The sequence below is a fragment of the Cupressus sempervirens genome, chromosome 8 (genome assembly GCF_028749045.1).
Source record: "Cupressus sempervirens isolate cs-2001-9-10 chromosome 8, ASM2874904v1, whole genome shotgun sequence".
Taxonomy (NCBI): domain Eukaryota; kingdom Viridiplantae; phylum Streptophyta; class Pinopsida; order Cupressales; family Cupressaceae; genus Cupressus; species Cupressus sempervirens.
The window spans coordinates 754723170-754744192 of NC_143125.1; the positions used below are offsets into that span (position 1 = coordinate 754723170).

Genomic DNA, 21023 nt, shown 5'->3' on the forward strand with positions numbered 1-21023 from the left:
CTTAGTGTAAACATACTATTCTTATGTGTACAACTATTGGGGTAACAATGTATATGCATAAAATAAACCATATCAATAATATGTATCATCACAATTATAAAAGGTGAATACCAATAAATGCCTTGTATTTTCTTATGAAATGTGTGAGATTGTTAAAAAAAAATTAGTGTTCAACTAATGGTCCCTTTGTGTTGGATATATGCGGTATTTTATATAATAATGTGTTATTTTTCTAACAACAAATAATTTTTTTGTGTTGAAGTATTTGTCTTTTTGTGTTATTTATAAAAGTTATATATAACAAATATTTATGATTAATAATAATTATTTGATCCATTTAAATTGCATATATGTTACATTTCATATAGTTATACAATATTCTATTAACAACAAATGATAATTTTAAATTCAATTAGTAAAAATTTTTAGATTAAACTTTGGTCGAATGTTCAAAAAGTCATTTTTTAGACACATTTCATTAAATGCACTATTTTAATGAGTTGCGTGATGAGTCACACCTTCAAACCTTAGTTGTAGGTTGTTCAATGTCCATTTTACATTTAAAAAAACAAACGAAAATCTTACAATATCCCATGTAGGAGTTACATGTTGACCAAGTTAGCCCTCACGACTACTACTGGTTCCTCTCCCCTAGTGTGAAACCATCGCTTAAATGTTGTCTGTTGCTTGATAACAAATTTCATTTCAATGTCAAGGGTCTCTCTTCTTGTCATATCATCAATCACAGGTCCTACAACATATCGAAATGCTATTCAATCCATTTTGAGCTTGAATCTTTTTCGCAATGTCAGGAATTTTACCACTACATATGCCTCAGCCTCAAAAAAATTGGTGGGCATGATTGATATTGCTGGTAAGAAACACAGCGACCTCATTAAAGCAAATAGAAGAGTGGGTGTAAGGGTGTTTTCTGTAGTTGCAATGGAGGACCCCAGATTGAAGGAATTTTTCGTATTTCTTGATTCATTGAGGAATTATGAAAAAGAAGGCGTACCCAAAGGTGCTGGTACTGATACGGACGAGGGCTTTGATTTGCGGAGGATGGAGAGGCTCGTTCAACTTTTGGGAAATCCCCTTTCTCGCTATCCAGTACTTCACTTCACTTTAAAATCTGTTTCATTTTTATTTTTCATATAATATAATAATTTGTATATATCGAGTTTAAATTTGATGGACCATTTAAAGACATTTATGCTTTTTAACTATCAAAACATTAATGCTTTTAAGATTTGATGGGATACAAGTGAAATTTTCAGCCACGTACCCTTCAAGTTATAATAAATATTTATGGAGGAGCCTCTATAGACAAAAATTCTACGCCTTGAACCTTTAGCAATTTCTAGTTATCTATTAAACCTTTCTAGCTGTTCGAGCTGCCTGCATTAGGTAAATCCATTTCTATCTTCCTTACCACTTTTCAGCTGTCAATTATGATAGATTCATTTATAACCAGACTTGTATTTGTTACTGCTGTAAGTTGTAACTCTCTAACTTCTTTGGATATAAATCTATATATCCACTTGCATATGGACATCATAACTGACAGTTAAATTAGTAGCTGTATTACGTGTCATTTTAATTTAGACAATACTAGTTTTTGAATGGCTATGTTTAAGACCTGACCGGCAGCTATAATTCATATCCTCATCAATCATACTAGCTTTTGAAGGGCAATGTGTAATACCTGACCAACAGAATTGACTGTCAAATTTGACTCATTCTTGTGGCCTATCATTCACGGTAATGCTCAATTTTCTATTTTCTATTTGAAAATAATAAAAGCTTAAAGAATAACAAACTTTTAAAGATTCGTAAATGAAATTATGTTGAAATTGAACAATCAATTTATCAATATATGGTGATTACAGGACGAAAAGAATACGATTCGGCTTTGCTAGGGTTTCATGCGTTTCTTGAGTTTCCTTGTGTACGACTCTCTGTCTGAGCTTTCCTTCTGCATTCTCCATCTGTCAAACCGCATTTAGTGCGGGAAGTTTTTAGGGCTAGTTTATAATGGCTCCGACCAACTACGACCCAGTAGTTGATACAACCCAGTAGTTGATATGGTGTTCACGCTACTGCTTCGGAAAGCCATGGCGCCTCCACTGAACAAATATCCTTGCAAGTTCATCTCGAAGGTCTTTCACGAGGTAATCTTGATATTATCCTTCCTCTGCAAGAATTTGATTCTACATGTGAATGGTTAGAACATGCTCTGATAGAGTATTTTGTGGGTAGGCCTCCTCCTGAAGCCATGCTCCGAGAATGGGTTAACAAGAGCTGGACTCCTCATGGAGTCCGCCTTGACGCTATGCAAAACTTGACTAGAGGTTTTTTTTATCCTGCTTCGCCACCCTGTCCCAGGCTGATGCGGTTTTTGGCAATGACCCTTGGTCAGTTCATTCCTCTTTGCTTGTGTTCCAAAGATGGTCGCGAAACTTTATAGTCTCTGACGACAAAAAGTTTAGGGTGCCTGTTTGGGTTGAGTTCCCTGGTCTACCCTTGCCTTGCTGGTTGTTTATTGAGTCCATTGCTAGCACTCTTGGCAAAGTTGTTACTACTGAACACGAGAAGTTTTTTCAATGCTCGCCCTCAGTGACGCATTTGTAGTGAGGTTGATCTCTCCAAGGATCTCAAGGATTCTGTAGAGATTCAAGTTGGTTCCCACACCTTCTCTCAGAAGGTGCTCTATTTGAACCTGCTCAACACCTATTATAGGTGTAAGTAATCGAACACAAGATTAGGGATTGCCCTTTGGCAGTACCTAGGGTTAAAACCCCGCCCAAGGATGCTCCTACTAAACCAGTGGAAGGAAAACACAAGGAAGAATGGACCACTGTTGGGTGCAAAGGCAAGGCTTCCTCGGCTCCCAATAAGACGTATGTTGCTGCAGTTTTTCGTTCCTCCTATATAAATAGGAGCGCAAACCTCAGCCATTGAAGGGTTGATGGTAGTTTCACCGGAGTCAAATCCTGTTGTTTCACAGGGGATGAAGGTGGCTGTGAGGGCTACCACTCCTGTAGTGGTTCACACTCCGCTTGCCGCGTCTTCCATTGCGACACAGAATGTGCGGCGTTCTCGCAGTCCTCTCGAATATGCTGAGAAACCAAAAGAGAAGTAGCAGGCTATCATTCCAGGAGAGTTTCTTTTTGGTTTTACCCCAGTTTCTTCTTTTTTACAAAATAGCTACTCCTTTCTCAAGGACGAAGAAGATATGGAGGAGTTTTCATGAATTTTTTATCATGGAATGTACGAGGTCTCACAGACCTCTCCAGAAAGTACTATGTCAAGGATACCCGTCATAGACTTGGCAATTTAGATTTCCTTTGCATGCAAGAGGTTAAAGGCTCTAGTTTTATGCTTTCTTCTACATGTCGCGTCATTTGGCCAGATGACATTATGTTTTTGTCTCGGTGCGAAACTGGTAGAGGTGTAGTTTCTTTCCTGTCACCTCATCTTCATTCTGTTATTATTTCGCATGGTTCTGACCCCATGCACAAAATTATTTGGATATTGCTTTCTATCAATAATCATTCCTTTGGTATAGTTAATGTTTATGCTTCCAATGATGCTGTAGAAAGATCTCAACTTTGGCGCTGGATGGCTAACAACTTGCTTCTAGCTACTTTGGTATGTGCGGTGATTTTAATATGGTTGAGCTGGCTTTTGACAAAGAAGACATTTTCCTTTTTGCTGGATAGCTGGGGAAAAGGAAGCGTCATACTACATGCCCAATAAATTGGGCCTGTTTGATCCCAATATTAATCGTCGTCCGTAGAGTGGGGTTTGGCACACTTGGTCTAAATTTTGAGCTCGCTTTGACCACATATTAAAACATCTTGATCGTGCTATGATTACTGCGCAATCTTTTTTTGCCTTTTCTGAGGATCGAGAGATACCTGTCATTCCTTTGTCGGAAGTGACGTTGTCAGACCACTATCTCATTTATTTTTTTATTTCTTGGCAAACAGTTGTCCAGCGTGTTGTTAGAACGCAGTTTTTCCTTAACACGTCAGTGCTGATGCATTCTTCCACTATTGCTCACATCCTACATGTTTGGAATTTAGAGCCATGTCCTCTCTCTCAAACTGGCTGGATTCAATGGTGGAATGACGCTATTACCAGAACCGCTAGATTTCTTCGCATCTATGGGAGAAAGTTGGTGGATTTCAGAGAAAAGGTCTTATGAAGCTAATACCAAGGCCCTCAGGAAGGCTTCTTAAGCTCTTACCCTTAACCCATTTGATGCTGATTTACAAATCCAACTTGCCAAGCTTCGCCATGATAAATAGATTGTAGACAACTATGCTGCTCAGGGGGCCCAAATCAAGGCTCTCCTCCATTGGTTGGAGGTTGGTGATAAAGCTTTTAAAGAGTTCTTCTAGGTTCTTAGAGCCCGCCATACTAAAGTTGGGATTAAAAAGATTAAACAGGGCAATACTGTTCTCTCTAATCTCCCTGACATCTTGCAAGCTTTTGTGCATCATTATGAAAATGTTTTCGCTTCATAGGAAAATTTGGTTGCTCAGGAGGAAGCTCTCAGAAAATGTATTTCTGTTACTCCAAATTGCCTAGTGGTTGAGCAACGTGCTTTCTGTGAGCAGCTTCTCAGCATCAGGGACCTCAAAGAGGCTATCTTTTCTACGGGAGATGACAAGACCCTTTGGTGTCATGGGTTCCCTTGTGAATTTTACAAACACCTCTGGAAGTCTATAGGTCAAGACCTGCACAAAGTCTATTTGGAAGCTTACCATACTAAGAGCCTAGGAACCATTATTAACAAAGGAAACATTAAATTCATACGTAAAGCTAGTGACCCTGAGGATATTTGTAACTGGTGGCCCCATCACCTTGCTGAATGTGTCATACAAGATCATTGCTAAGGCATTATCACTTAAGATTAGACATCTCCTGCCTTTAATTGTGTGACTAGAGCAGACTGGTTTTATTAAGTCCAAGTATATTCTTGACAACATCATTGGTGTTTGGGAAGGCATGGAATGGGCTCGCAAATCCAATTAGTAGACTTTGTTTTTGAAAATTGATTTTGCCAAAGCTTATGATCGAATTGAATGGCCCTTTATTTTGGCTATGCTTTAGGCTTTGGGGTTTGGCCCTAACTTTCTTCAGTTTGTGGAGATGCTAATTCTTGTATTACCATTAACAATTCTCAATTTGAAGCCTTCGGGCTCTTTAAATCCATCCGACAGGGTTGCCCTTTGGCTCCGGCTTTGTATGTTCTTGCTGCCGAAGGGTTTAGTTACTTACTGGCCCACTCTGTTTCCTCTGGTTTGGTTCTTGCCATCTCATTTCCTGACTCTTCTTCCCAACTTGTCAATGGGCACTTTGCTGATGATTCTTTTCTCACTCTTTTGGAGGACGAGGAGAACATTGCTAATGCCTTGCAATGCTTGGACATCTTTTGTCAAGTTTCTGGTTCGGCTATTCGATGGCACAAGATGCTCTGTTATAGGCAATAATTTCTTCTAGCCCTACCTTGGCTTGCTCAATTCGAGTAGAAATGGGTCACTCACAGGGAGATTTTTCGCTTTCTGGGCATTCCCTTTTCTTTTCAAGCTTCACCAGTGGATTTGTGGAATGCCGTGCTCAAGAAAAATTGAAAAAAAGCTTGACTACTGGCTTACTAAACCCCTTTCTCTTGTGGGGAAATTCTAGATTTGCTCAAAGGTGTTGGCAGCTACTCATGTTTATTACTCCTCCTGTTGGGCTCCATCTAAAGCCTCTTACCTTAAGTTGGAATGCATAATCCATGACTTTCTTTGGGCGTCTAGTTCTGATCACCATGGCTTTCATTGAGTTGCTTGGGATTTTTGTTGTCTCCCCAAAGAGTTTGGAGGATTTGGCCTTCTTTCCACTCAGAAACAAGGGTGTGCACTCTATGCTAAGTGGATTATTCATGCTATCATTAGTGATGAAGCTTGGAAAGTGTTGGTTCGGCACTGCGTCGCTTCTGGATTTCCTGTGCATGGAAGGGATTGGCTTTCAAACCCTTCTTGTCATGCAGGAACCTGTTCATATCTGGGGCTCTTTTGTTATCAAGAGCATATGGAAGGCTTGAGAAGCTGTCAAGCCTTGGCTTTGTTGGACTGGTGATGGGTTTTATCTGAATCAACAGAACCTTTGGTGGACCCTGCTGTTTGCCATTTAGGGTGTTCCTCTAGCTAAGACTCAAGGCGCTAGTGCTCTGCGTTTTTTCAAACGTGGCATCAAGACTCCTAAGGACCTCTTTTCCAGGGCTCTATGAGTCTCAGATCTTGGGAGGATATGCAAGTTCAGTTTCGTCTTGCTCGTCAAGATCGACAGACTTTTGATCTTCTACTCTTTGAAATTCCAGATCATTTAATTCACAAGGTGGGAAATCAGTCAGTTCGAACTTGGTGGAAGGACTGGAAGTGGTATCTTGCAATGCCCTTCACCAGTTACAAGCCAAGCTTAGGATATCGATGGCTCTCTCCCCATCTTCCCATGATGGATACTCTCAACCAATGATGGCATCTGTAGTCTTCTCTTTATCACTAGAGGATGCTTTTGATACTATTTGGAGTGCTATCTTAGAGCCCAAGATTGCCCATTTTGCTTGGTGCCTGCTTTTTCAAGGGCTTCCCCTTGGGCCACGACTCAAGCATATTGGGGTTCTTGATCCTCGGTGTCCTTTTTGTGGGCAACTAGAATTGTTTTCGCATATTTTTTGGTTCTGTAGGTGTGCTCAAAATTACTAGCATTAGATACATGATTTTTTTAAGCCTTTTAGGCTAGAACCCTTCTCTTGGCATATGGTTGTGTTGGGTGATTCCCTTAGGATCCCTAGGAAATTTACCTAGATCTGGCATACCTTCAAGATGGAGATTTTGTTTACTTTATTGAAGGATAAGAATGTTGTTCTTTTCACTCACGACTTTTTGGATATCAATGTTGCTATGTACACTAAAGCATGCATTTGTAATAATGTCATGATGCAGATTTAGGTCCAAGCTAACAAAGTGGCTCTGGGGTAATGCACCCTGTATAGTTGCTAGAGTGCCTTCCAATGCCTCAATTGACCATACTTCGCCCAAGGGCCACCGTTAGGTGTGCAGCTCCTCTGCTCACCGCTTGCACATGCCACACTCGCATGCTCCCTGCCACCGCTCTCCTAGTAGTGGTGCTTGTGGTTGGCAGTGTCATTGCTCAGCTTCTCTGCCTCGATGTGGTTCTGGCTGGTCCCAAGGTCCGGTGGCTTCCCTTCCTGGTGCTCCTCTTGTTGCTTTTGGCAAGTGGTCATTCTGCCTAAATTTGGCTCTCTCCACCGTGGGCAGAGGAAAAAGATAAAGGCAAGGTTCCTGATGACACTGCTGATGGCTGTCTTGTTCCTAGTCCGCCTATTGATCCCAGGGATGACTGGGGTTTTAATGATAGAGATGAACCACCCCCCTCTGCTGGCACTGCTTTGGCAGCCTGAGGGGTTGCTTATTGTTTTTTTTTTAATGAATAGTTGTTGATTTCGACTACGGCCATGTTAACTCTTATATCCCCCGGCCCCTTTTTTGTGAATTTGTAACAAGTATATTAATCTATTAATAGAAAAGGACTATTCATTAAAATTTATATAATAAGTTTTTGGAACATAATCTATGATTTATTATCAAGATAAAATAGACAGAAATTTGCCAATTCTACGTTATTTAATTTAAACAACAAAGCTCAAAATGTAGAGAAATGGGTTACCTAATGATTTGCGTAGGGAGGGAGTGTATATGGAATATACAATGATGATTTATAATCTCCTTTACATTCATTACTCCATTACATTATGAGAATACAATGATGTATATATTTAGATTCAAGAGTATAACTGAAAGCTACACTTCCTTAAACAATAAGGTAATAACCAATTGCATAAATCAATGTTAATTACCTTTCATTCTCCCTCATAACAAACATTGTAAAAAGATCATTATTCTATCATTTGCGCCCCATGATGAACAGTTTAAGAAAAAATCCAAAATATATACTGCAACACTTTCTTCACTCACGGGCTCTCCTTTCCTACAAACAGTGCATCTGCATTCTCCAATCATCAATTTGTCACTCTACAACCAAGGATGATCAATCTACAATTGACCAGTCATTCTATTGACACTCTCCAATCAAAGCTAATCAAACTACACTTGACCATCATGAGTTACTATCGGTCTATCCACTTGACCATCGTGAGCCACTATTGGCTATTTGACAAATCTGCCATATTAAGCACCACAATGTCCAAAGCCATCATCAACAACTTCGGAAAAATTTGAATAAACCAAAAATTTCACAAAAGCAACAAATCTATAAAACATCTGAAGCATATATCACTCATATCTTTGAAGTCTCCACTCAAATTTGTCACACAAATACGAACGAATTCCCCTTCTATAAGGAAGGCACACTACGCAAACAGTTGAATCAACATTGTCTACATAAATTACGAAGTTTCATATCTAAGGCATCTTAAACATTAAAGTGGTCCATCACATGCAGAAGACAAGCATAACTAATCATTTCATCACCAACAATGTGACCAACATCACTCAACATAGCCCTATTTGGAGGATCTAGCTCAATCTTTGTCAAAGGTGTCACAACTGAAGTACCAAAAGGACCGTTTGATGTCTGGGACTAGTTCAAACAACAGGATTTGCAGCACACAACATTGGTTTTTGCTCGTTCTTTTAAAACCATTGAGACAAATACATAGGTTTGTGCACTATCTTCTAAAAACAATGATAAAAATCTTGAATATGTTGATCACATAAAAATAAAGGACGTGGATCAAAACAAGGAACTGACATATTACCATGATGATCTCAATAAGTTCACAATTTTGGTTACCCGATGTAATACTGGTAGAGGAAGATTTAACTTTATATGCATTAAAATAATCCCCAGATACAAATTTGATGGGTTTTGAATACTTTGGAACATAGACCAACTAAACTATTATGACTATGACCACTTTTTCCCTTGTTTGTTTGTCGAGCTTCCCAGACTCTCACAATACTTTTTTCACTTGCTTCTTGTGTGGAAGTACTAGAAGAAAGGACATCTTTGTTAACACCTTTTTTCTGTGATAAGGCATTAGGTGTTTGATTTTTCAACCTATCTATTTTCTGTTGTAGTAAAATGTATCGAGCGCATAAGAGTAGGCTAAATAACCTCCAACATTTATGCTGTTTGATTTGCATCTTTTAAATTGTCAATTTCAATGTGTAATGATAAAATTTCATCTTCAAACAAAGGAGATTCATAATGCAAGCTCAACCACTAATAGTTGTAAACAAAATAGAAGCTAGCACTAGCTCTCAAACACATAATCACCTTAGGAATCATAAAATAAACATTGACCTCTACAGTTTATAGAGGTTTGGACTTGTACAAATTATTATTTAAAGTTCTAAGCTACAAGATCTACTTTCTCTGTCATCATGCATATGAATTAAATACTCTTTAAGTTCTTAACTTATAACTGATTACATCAACAAAAGACATGTTCTATAGATTGTTGTTGTCTCAGCACTGACTGAATGTCTTGTTTTGAAATACATGTACCTTCACTGACCAGTTCAGAAGATAAGCTTTAGTTTCATTTCACATTACTGCATCTCCCATTTCAAATGTTTTTAGTTATTTTGGTGATAATGACCTTGTATGTTATGATTACAATTATCCATTCATAATAAAGAAACAAAGACTTAGCATAAACTGAAGCCCAAAAAGTTGAGTTGTACTCGCTGAAGAATTTGAAAACTGAAATATATATATAATTTTTTTTTCTTTTTTTGGCGAAACTTTATATATATATATAAACTGGTTCAAAAAGGGCTCCTGGAGAGAAGAATCAGTGAAGAAAAACTCCGGTCATTGCCTGATACAAAAAAGGAATGCAGAAGAAAAAATACTGCATTCGAAGAGAGTATTAAACACTGTGAGGCCCAAATCTAAATCCCAAAAACCCTTACATCAATGCTCCAAGAGGAGAGAGCTGATAAAAAAGATCCCAAAAACATGCCTAAAACCCGACCCATAGAAGAATGGCAGCATTAAAAAGAGTACATGCTGATTACATTATGATTGCTCAAAAGCCCAAAGCTCATATGAAGACAAAAGTAAAACCAGTCATTAACTGGTGGAAGAGTAAATGCCACAAAGAAGAGCCCAAAAATCACCATCAGTGTTCTTCTTCTGCGATACAACAATGAAATCATGATGATAAAAAGAAGGCCATCCAATGCAGATACAAGCCCACCATGTCCCTGAATTGTATATGAAATCTCAAAAGAACAGGTCAGATCTATAAAACAATAAACATATGTAACTAGAGAGAAATCCAAACAATTTTGCTGTAAAATCCTGTGATGCTAGTAGTCCCCAAAATAAGCATATATCTATGTTTTCTATTCTGTTTCATTCTTCTAGTTTTATGGTTCTAGAATATTAAATCTATATGTTGTAGTGCTGTTGGAATTTGTTAGATCTGTAAATTGCAATCACTTTTCTTTAAGATTTTAAATTGTGGAAAATCAAGTATGCTATTTCTGCTTTATGGCATAGTAGCATGTACTTGTATTTTTTTATTAGTAGATATTGAAGAAATCATTAGATACTGGATGTGCACACTGATCTTAGGTGGCTTTCTGAGATGTCCTCATTTCCCTTTAACTGGTATTAGAGTATGGTTTTGTAATTTGCATGCTGCCTGCATGTGAGGATTCACAATGTTTTAAGTTTTGGGTATTTTCTTTTGTTAATATTTCTTAGCCTTCAAAGATTGAAGAAATTTATTTTGAAGAAATTGGATAATGATTAATCCTTTGATGAGTGGAAGTCATGCAGTTGATTTAGCTTTTTAGGAGACAACTTGTTTTTTGAAGGATGGTGAAGACAGAGAAAATGGAGTTAGTTATGTTGAAATGACATTGATCTGGAGCTCCTGGTTGATAGAAAAATAATTACCAATGCATGGCTATTGGGAGGTGTTTCTTTTGTTACTTTGAATGCATAAAGGCTATGAAGTTGATCATTGGACGATTTGAAAGCTTTTGGATAGCCTATCTCTCTTGGGTGCATGTATTAGTGTTGGTTGTGTGTTGATCTACAAGAGGGCATGGAGTTCCTACACTACGTTTTCCTCTTGGATGTTTGTACTTGCATGAATTAGATTCACGTTCTTTGGATTTGGGGGGTTTATAGATTTTCCTTTAAAAATCTATGGTGATGCATATCTATGATAATCCACTGTTCTGGGCTTGGTTGTTCAGTGATTTTAAACTTTTAAGTCTCTCAGATGAGAAGTGGATGTGGATAGGCATGGGAATTCTTGAACACGATGATTTTGCAAGTTTTGCATGGTTAAGGAAAAGCTTGTGGTTTTGTGGATCTATTGAAGAGCTATTCTCTAGACCTTGGTTCCTTTGGGGTTTTACTAGATGAGATAGTTATTCCACATTTATGCATTCTTTGTGCATGGTGAGATGTAATGGGCACCCCTGAATGTCCCAAAAAACTAAACCAAATTGCGGGAAGGAATTATGCCAAACAGTTTGCATTCAACCTCTTATTTCTCCGTTTAATGTTTTAAACCCCTTATAACTCTGGAAATCAAACGTTTATTTGTTTGTTGTGTTTTGTGCATGGAATTGGTATCAGACAACATAAACAAGAAAGAAACTACAATAATATGCAAAGTGGAAATGAACTGCTGCCAATAAAATGTTATTTTCAGAATTCATAAAACCAAATACATGGCAGATTTATCAACTCACTAATTACTTCAGCATTATTGACATAATACTCCAGCCCATGCTTTCGAACTTGCTGCTATAGTGCCGCATGAATAGTGCTGCTACAGTACTTTGTCCTTCAATTAGCCCACTACCTTCGTAATATCATTCCCTCAAAGCGGCATAAGTGTCGGACAAGCAGTGAAGAAGATATGAGCAAAATACCAAATCTGCTTGTAGCTGGAAATGCAACTAAACTGCCTGATAATGAAGCCGATAACAAAGAATTCCAAAGGCCAAACCCCAAGGGAATGACGTCTAGAATGTTACAAGAGAGGATAAACATCCTCAAATGCCAAGAACGGAGCTGCAACTCACACACCAATTTCTTCTCATATTCAACTTGTCTAATGAAGCCACAAATGCTTCATTTTATTCTATTTTCAAGGGTCCGCTCAACTCATATGGGCAATGTGGGATAAAAGATGTGTAATATATAAAACATATATTAAAATACCCATTATGTCTCCCTTAGGTACACATCCCCATAAAATAAATATTAAAGTAACACTTTAATATTTTACAATTAAATTAGACGTTACTTTAATAAAACTTCAGGCATTAAAATGTATTAGCAATCAGACTCCGAATAATGCGAGTGATAGCTCATCGGAAAGCTCTCATCGAGGAGTATCAAATCCAATCACCAAAATTGACCTGCAATGTGCCTTGCCGACTTACTAAAAATAGTAAGTATGCGTGAAACTGAGTAAATCAACTTTGTTTTGGCCCAAACTGGAAATGACTAGGCCAAAACACTCCAGGATCCCATTAAACCCTTCGTTAGCGCTCGGGACCATGTAGAACAAGGCTAACGCACACACACTTGGTCAACTGCTAAAATGGGGACATTATAGTCCGCCCCCCTTGAAATTGCTTGTCCTCAAGCAATCTCAGTCCAGCCTGTTGAATAACCTGCTCACTCTCCCATGTAGAATCTTCCTCTGGCAGGTCTTTCCATTTGACCAAATACTCCTTCACTATCTTGTTTCTAAGCTTCCTCTCTCTGGTGTCCAAAATAGCCTCGGGTACTAACACAAGCTTCCCCTCCTCATCCAAAGGGGGTAAATTTGCAAAAGGCACTATACTCTGACCAATGGATTTCTTAAGCCTAGACACATGAAACACATTGTGCACTCGATTGCCCTTTGGAAGCTCAAGCTCATATGCGACTTTGCCCACTTTGTGAATCACCCTGTAGGGACCATAAATTCTAGGTTTCAACTTTTTAGCTCCGCTCTTCTTGAGCGATGACTGTCTATATGGTTGTAGCCTCAAGTAAACCATATCCCCTACCTCGAAGCTATGCTCTATTCGGTGCTGATCAGCATACAATTTCTGTTGATTCTGGGCCTGTTGTATATTCTCTTTGAGCACTTTCAGGATGTCCTAACTATCCTGCAATAAGTTTTTTGCTTTGGGGACTCTACTGTCCCCCAAAACTAAATCCATGAAGCTAGGTGCTTCATAACCATAGAGTGCCATGAAAGGAGTCATCTTGATGGACATATGATAAGTGGTGTTATAACAATACTCTCCCATATGCAACCATCTGATCCAAGCCTTTTGTTGTGCAGTTACATAGTTCTTCAAATATCCTTCCACCCATTTATTCACAATCTCTATTTGCCCATCTGTTTGCGGATGATAACTAGTGCTAGGTGTAAGATCTATACCACACAACCTAAACAACTCTTGCCAAAAAACACTCATAAACTTACTATCCCGGTCGCTGACAATGAATCTGGGCAGCCCATGTAACCTAAATATCTCTCTAAAGAAAATATCTGCCACCTGTGTTGTTGTGTAAGTGGACGGAATAGCAAAGAAGTGAACAAACTTCGTCAAGCGGTCCACCACCACATAGATGCAATCCCTTCCCTGCACTCGTGGTAAACCAGTGATGAAGTCCATCGAAATACTTTTCCATTTCTTATCAGGAATGGGCAAGGGCTGCAATAAACCTGCAGGAAATGTGTGCTCTCCCTTATTCTGTTGACAAACCACACACTCCCTGACATACCTCTGAACATCATCCTTGAGCCCTTTCCATGAAAACCGCTCTCGGATTTGCCTGTAGGTCTTGAAGACCCCCGGATGTCCAGCTGTGGGTGCATCATGAAATGCCTTCAGTATCGCCTCTCTCAAATGTGATGACGGAATCAAATAAACCCTATCCTAAACTCTGATCAATCCATCTATCACCTCATAGCGATCATCCTGTATGGTACCTAAAATCAATCCAGAAGCCTAAGCATCTCCGACATACTCTGCTATAATCTGATCTCTCCAATCTCCTGAAATCTCTGCCAGAGCACATAAGTGAGGTCTTCAAGATAAGACATCAGCCACCACATTTTTATTACCTTTGACAAACTCTATGTCAAAGTCATAAGCCTGCAATTTAGCCACCCATTTTTGTTGCCGGTCATTAAGATCACGCTGGCTCATGAAGTATTTAATACTATTGTGATCAGTCTTGATCACAAAACGTCCACCTACCAAATATGATCGAAATTTGGCCAATGCATGCATTATGGCCAACATCTCCCGGTCATAGACAGAATAACTCTTCTCAACTCTCCGGAGCTTCCTACTCTCGAATGCAATGGGATGCTTCTCCTGCATCAATACTGCTCCAATCCCATCACCTGATGCATCATAATGAAGCTCAAAAGGCTTCGTGAAATCTGGTAGAGCTAGAACTGGACATGAAGACATTACCTGCTTGAAATGCTCAAAACACCTTTGTGCTGCCCCTGTCCACACAAAGGCTCCTTTCCTGGTACGATCTGTCAAGGGTGTAGCAATCTGTGAGAATCCCTTAACAAACCTCCTATAAAAACCACATAAACCAAAGAATCCCTTAAGCTGTGTAAGGTTGGTGGGAGTAGGCCACTCTACAATAGCTCTAATCTTTTCGGGATCAACCCGAACGCCATCTGCACTAATGATATGCCCAAGGTAAAGGAGGTCAGTCATGCCAAACTCACATTTAGATTCCTTGGCATACAATGACTCTCTCTCCATAATAGATAACACCTCCTCCAGATGATGTAAGTGCTCCTCCCAGGTCTTACTGAAGACCAAGATGTCATCAAAGAAGATCAAGACAAATCTCCTCAGCTGCTTCTTGAATACCTGGTTCATACAACTCTGAAATGTAGTGGGCGCATTGGTTAGACCAAATGGCATAACCATGAACTCAAAGTGGCCATAGTGACATCGGAAGGCTGTTTTCTCAATGTCCTTTGCTCTCATCTTGATCTGATGGTATCCGGATCGCAAATCAATTTTGGTGAAGAAGAATGCCACATGCAACTCATCAATCAGCTCATCAATCCTAGGAATGGGATACCTGTTTTTAATTGTTTTCTTATTCAGTGCCCTGTAATCGATGCACATGCACGTCGTCCCATCCTTCTTCTTTACCAATACTACTGCTGAAGCAAAGGGGCTCTTACTGGGCCTGATATGCCCCATCTCCAACAAATCCTTAATCGCCTTCTCTATCTCATCCTTGTGTTTCTTAGGATGACGATAGGGAGTAATCATAACTGGTTTGGCTCCCTCCTCGAGCTCAATAACATGTTCCATCCCTCAATCAGGAGGAACCCCATGAGGAATATTGCTAAATACTTTAGCATGTCTATCAAGTATCTTCTGGATATCTGGTGGATGACTCTTTTCTTGTGGCTCTGGTGAAGTTGGCATAATGTAGCACTCTGCCGCCCACTCTATGTCATCATGACGAAAAAGTCTCTGCATTCTCCTCTAGGACACTACTCTGCAACCTCCATCTGAAAGTCCTCTAAGTACCACAGTTCTGCCCTCATGCTGGAATCTCATCTCCAATTTCACTAGGTTGAGTGTGAACTCAACTAGTGAAGCCATCCATGTCATGCTGAGGATGACATCATAATCTCCCATGTCCACAACATAGAACTCATCCTTCAACTCGTAGCCGTCTCCAAACCTGATGCGAAGATTAGATATCTTCCGAGTGCATAATAATTTATCACCGTTAGCCACCATGACTCTAAACCCATCATGCTCCTCTGTCTGTAACCCTCTCCTAGCTACCAACTGTGCATCTATGAAGTTATGTGTAGCCCCAGTGTCAATAAGAGATATCACTTTCTGCCCCTGGATAGTACCCTTGACCTTAAATGTGATTGCCTTTTGGGCCCCTGTCAAGCGTGCCAACGATCTATCAACCTTAGGAATGCTGCTCTCCTCTATAGTGTTACCCTCATCTGAATCGGAGTGCTGATCCTCCCCCTCTGACTCTGACTCTTCTGCTGAAAAATACTCCATTTGATTTGCCTTAGCCTTGAGAGAACATTTATGAGATAAGTCCCAAGGCTCTCTACAATGGAAGCACAGCTGCTTCTTTCGAAGTTCATTCAAGGTTTCATTGTCTAGTCCTTTTGATCCTTCTTTGGGTTTGCTATACTCTTTCTGAAACGGTTTTTTGTCTTTGTCCTTGCGGTAGGAAGAATCTGTTGAATGGTTTTTTCCTTTGTATACCGAAGGAGCTAAATCTCGTGCCCTTTTAGTTGCTTCAGCTAAGGTGAGTGGATCATGTCCCTTCACCCAACCTCGTAATGGATCAGCAAGACCATCACAAAATAACACCACCAATCTCCTAGGAGAGATATTAGTAACAAGTACAGACAAGCGTTGAAACTCGGCAATGTAAGCATCCACAGAACCAGACTGTTTTAACTGTGCTAGCTCCTTGAAATGTAACTCGGGATCCCTAGTGTCAAATCTCTCAATCAATGTTTCGGTGAATTCCTCATAGGATGTAATTTGATTATGCCCCAAAGTCACCATGCCATGATATCACCATTCATGTGCAACGCCATCCAAGTGCATAGCCGCATACTTGATAGCCTCCTCCTCAGGCATAGGATTTAGTTGCAAGTATGTATCTACCTTCTGCACCCAAGCTCGTGCAGTCATCTTCCCTGAAGCATCATAATAAGGTAAAGAAAGTTTTCCAACTTTCTTTCTCAGGTCAAAGTTTTGATTCCTCCCTCCTGCTCTAGGCATGTGTCTCATCCTCAAGTCCATATAATCTCTGAGGGAAATATCTGCTTGAAACTTCGGTCCACTAGCCTCCTAGTCCCTCTTGAACTGATCCTGTAACTCGGTAATCTGCGGTTCGTTTACTGGTTGAACTAGATCTCTGGGTGGGAAAGTGGGTAGAAGAGGTCTCAAGCTCGCAGTCCGCGCTGGGCGTGCAACATGTCTAAAGTTATCAGCCTCATTCCCATTGTTGCCATGTCCATTATTACCGTTAATGGTATTCTCAGGACCATTGTTGTTGCCTTGGCCTCCATGGTTATTGTTTCCCCCATTGTTATTGTTTCCCTCATTGTTATTGTTTCTGTTGTTGGCATCACTTGGATTAATATTGACACCCATCTGTCTAGCCATGAGCTGCAACATCATGTCCATTCGCCTATTCTGCTCCTGTTGCTGCCCCTGCTCTAATGTATCTAGTAACTGTCTAAACATTACCTCCCCCTGACCTGGACCCGCATTCCCGCCTCCGCCTAATCCTGTATTCCTGTCATCTCGATCACCCATATTGTTGTCCTGATCAAAGAATATTTCCTCAGTGTCTGTATGGCTGGATTCAATGTCCACCTGCACGGATGTACTAGACTGTTTGCTTTGCAAGTCTGAAATCCTATTTTGTCTTGCTCTGATACCACTGTAATGGGCACCCTTGAATGTCCCAAAAAACTAAACCAAATTGCTGGAAGGAATTATGTCAAACAGTTTGCATTCAACCTCTTATTTCTCTGTTTAATGTTTTAAACCCCTTATAACTCCGAAAATCAAACGTTTGTTTGTTTGTTGTGTTTTGTGCATGGAATTGGTATCATACAACATAAACAAGAAAGAAACTACAATAATATGCAAAGTGAAAATGAACTGCTGCCAATAAAATGTTATTTTCAGAATTCATAAAACCAAATACATGGCAGATTTATCAACTCACTAATTACTTCAGCATTATTGACATAATACTCTAGCCAATGCTTTCGAACTTGCTGCTACAGTGCCACATGAATAGTGCTGCTACAGTACTTTGTCTTTCAATCAGTCCACTACCTTCGTAATATCATTCCCTCAAAGCGACATAAGCGTCGGACAAGTAGTGAAGAAGATATGAGCAAAATACCAAATCTGCTTGTAGCTGGAAATGCAACTAAACTGCCTGATAATGAAGCCGATAACAAAGAATTTCAAAGGCTAAACCCCAAGGGAATGATGTTTAGAATGTTACAAGAGAGGATAAACGTCCTCAAATGCCAAGAACGGAGCTGCAACTCACACACCAATTTCTTCTCATATTCAACCTGTCTAATGAAGCCACAAATGCTTCCTTTTATTCTATTTCCAAGGGTCCGCTCAACTCATATGGGCAATGTGGGATAAAAGATGTGTAATATATAAAACATATATTAAAATACCCCTTATGTCTCCCTTGGGTACACATCCCCATAAAATAAATATTAAAGTAACACTTTAATAATTTACAATTAAATTAGACGTTACTTTAATAAAACTTTAGGCATTAAAATGTATTAGCAATCGGACTCCAAATAATGCGAGTGATAGCTCATCGGAAAGCTCTCACCGAGGAGTATCAAATCCAATCACCAAAATTGACCTGCAATGTGTCCTGCCGACTTACTAAAAATAGTAAGTATGCGTGAAATTGAGTAAATCAACTTTGTTTTGGCCCAAATTGGAAATGACTAGGCCAAAACACTCCAGGATCCCATTAAACCCTTAGTTAGCCCTCAGGACCATGTAGAACAAGGCTAATGCACACACACTTGGTCAACTGCTAAAATGGGGACATTACATGAGAGGCGTGATTCTTTCTTTGTATGGGGATGTTGATACGTGATCAACCACTCAACGTCTTTGTGGTGATGCTTTTTGGATTCCTAAATTATGGCACCCAATGTGGACATAATTAGCAAATTGGATCTGTGATTGAGTCATGTCTACACGAGTGTTCTCTTTGAGATCTGATTTTTGCATTTGACTAATGTGATAATAGTTTTGTATGTTACAATGTTTAGATCTACGACTTATGCAGTTGTTTGGGCTAATTGCCTAGTTAGTTGCAGTGGGATAGCTTGGATGTGGACTTTCTATATCCACCATATTTGATTCAGTATTATTGCAAACTTGTTAGTTGGCCTTGTTTGTGGTCATTTGTGCATTGGTGTGGTTTCTTTGGGATGAGAGGATGATTATCTATGATAGTCCATTGTTTTGGGTTTGGTTGTTTAGTGTTTTAAAACTTTTGAGTCTTTTAGATGTGAAGTGGAAGTGGATGGGCATGGGTATTCTTGAACACGATGATTTTGTAGGTTTTGCACGGTTAAGGAAAAGCTTGTGGTTTTGTGGATCTATTGAATAGCTATTCTCTAGACCTTGGTTCCTTTGGGCTTTTACTGGATGAGATAGTTGTAGTTCTACATGTATGCATTCTTTGTGCATGGTGAGAGGCATGATTCTTTCTCTATACGGGGATGTTGATATGTGATCAGCCACTCCATGTTTTTGTGGTGATGTTCTCTGGATTCCTAAATTATGACGCTCAATGTGGACATTGTTGTTCTGCATTTTGTCATCACGAAATGTAGGTAACAGTACAAAACTTTTTCAACTTAGTTTCACATTTTTCTGAGTTTAGTTCATTATTTAATTGGTTAGTATTGATCAACCAGTCGATTCCAATTGATATAATTAATCCTTTTACTAAAGGCTTTCGTCAAGTCTTTTTATTTTTTAAAATTTTTCGAGCCTATGCTTGATTTTTGAAGCCTTCAACATCATTTTTCTCTTTTTTGAGTGTGTTTGTTGGCTCTTGGTCCTTTGGTTTTACTCAAATTATTGTTTTCCATTTTCCCTTCTATTTGATATATCTTAGGGCTTAATCCATGGTTACTAGGAGACCCGTCTCCTACACCTGGAGACCTGTCTCCGAGACCCCCAGTACCGGAGACACGTCTCTAGGTACCGGAGACGTCCCCAAAAATGTTTGGATGCAAAAGGTTTTGGTTGCCATCTCCAAAGTCCCCCAACCAACAATTGATGTCTCCCACCAAAAATATTGAGCATAAGGCATAATAAAACTCCTAAATCTTATCCTTTATCATCACCCCTTAAAAATTTGTTATTACTTATATCATATATGTTAGTAATTATAATGATAGCCACTATAGTTTTCCAATCAATTTGCTTAATTGCCTCTAGAAAGACTTGTCAATGATGTATAATTATTTCTTTATTAAACATCAATTAACGTCTCCAAGTACCCCCGTCTCCTATTTTTGAAAATTAGCCGTGCCAATACCAGTACCAGTCTCCAAGGTCTCCAAGTACCCCAGTCTCCTGGTAACCTTGGCTTAATCAGAGTCGGCAATCAAAATATATGATCATTTTAGTGCCCTAAAAGTGGACCTTTGAGGTGCAACTACACGAATTAAAAATATCATATTATATTTTTTAAGTTGACATTCACTTTTTGAAAAATATAACATAAATTTGTTTTATGTTATCTTTTTAAGTTACTTTATCATTATAAATTTTCACTTAAAGTAACTATTGTCCACTTTATGTTATATTTTAAGTTGAATTGCTTTTTAATTTTTCACTAAAGTGACTATATTAACTATATAGTCTAATTTAATTTTTGAGTTTTAAATCAAAACATCCGGATAAATATTACTTTTAAGATAATATTTGCATATACTATATTAACTATATAGTGTAAATATTATTTATGACCCATTTGAGTAATATTTATTCAAAAATTAAATTTGCATGTGCTAAATTCATCACTTAAGTTGTGCAAACATTTCTACAAGCACATATTCATTTAAAATATGCAATGGCACCTAAAAGGTGAGATCTTGATTGATTGAAAATGCTTTTGAGAACACTTAAAACATGTAATTACATGTATTTTAAAATATGCAATGATCCCCAAAAGGTGAGACATGCATATTACATGTGTTTTCAAAACATGCAATAGCACCCAAAAGGTGCGTTTTTGCCTAAAAGTTCATTTTTGTGCAAAATTTAAAACATGCATATGCACCTAAAAGGTGCACTTTTGCTTGTGGCTTCCATTGCAAACAT

The 21023-nt window shown here is 38.9% G+C and overlaps 1 protein-coding gene across 3 annotated transcripts in view; it reads left to right on the forward strand.

The window, feature by feature from the left end:
• The first annotated feature begins 583 nt into the window (after positions 1-583).
• Positions 584-21023, forward strand: part of GLA1 (Folylpolyglutamate synthetase family protein) — a 261863-nt gene continuing 241423 nt past the window's right edge. The window contains exon 1 of one of the 3 annotated variants that reach the window (XM_089795217.1): positions 584-1110. In XM_089795217.1, the coding sequence (XP_089651343.1) occupies positions 709-1110 (402 nt within the window). In that variant the 5' untranslated portion in view covers positions 584-708. The remainder of the gene's footprint in view (positions 1111-21023) is intronic. The other 2 variants (XM_089795218.1, XM_089795219.1) reach the window with 2 other exon arrangements.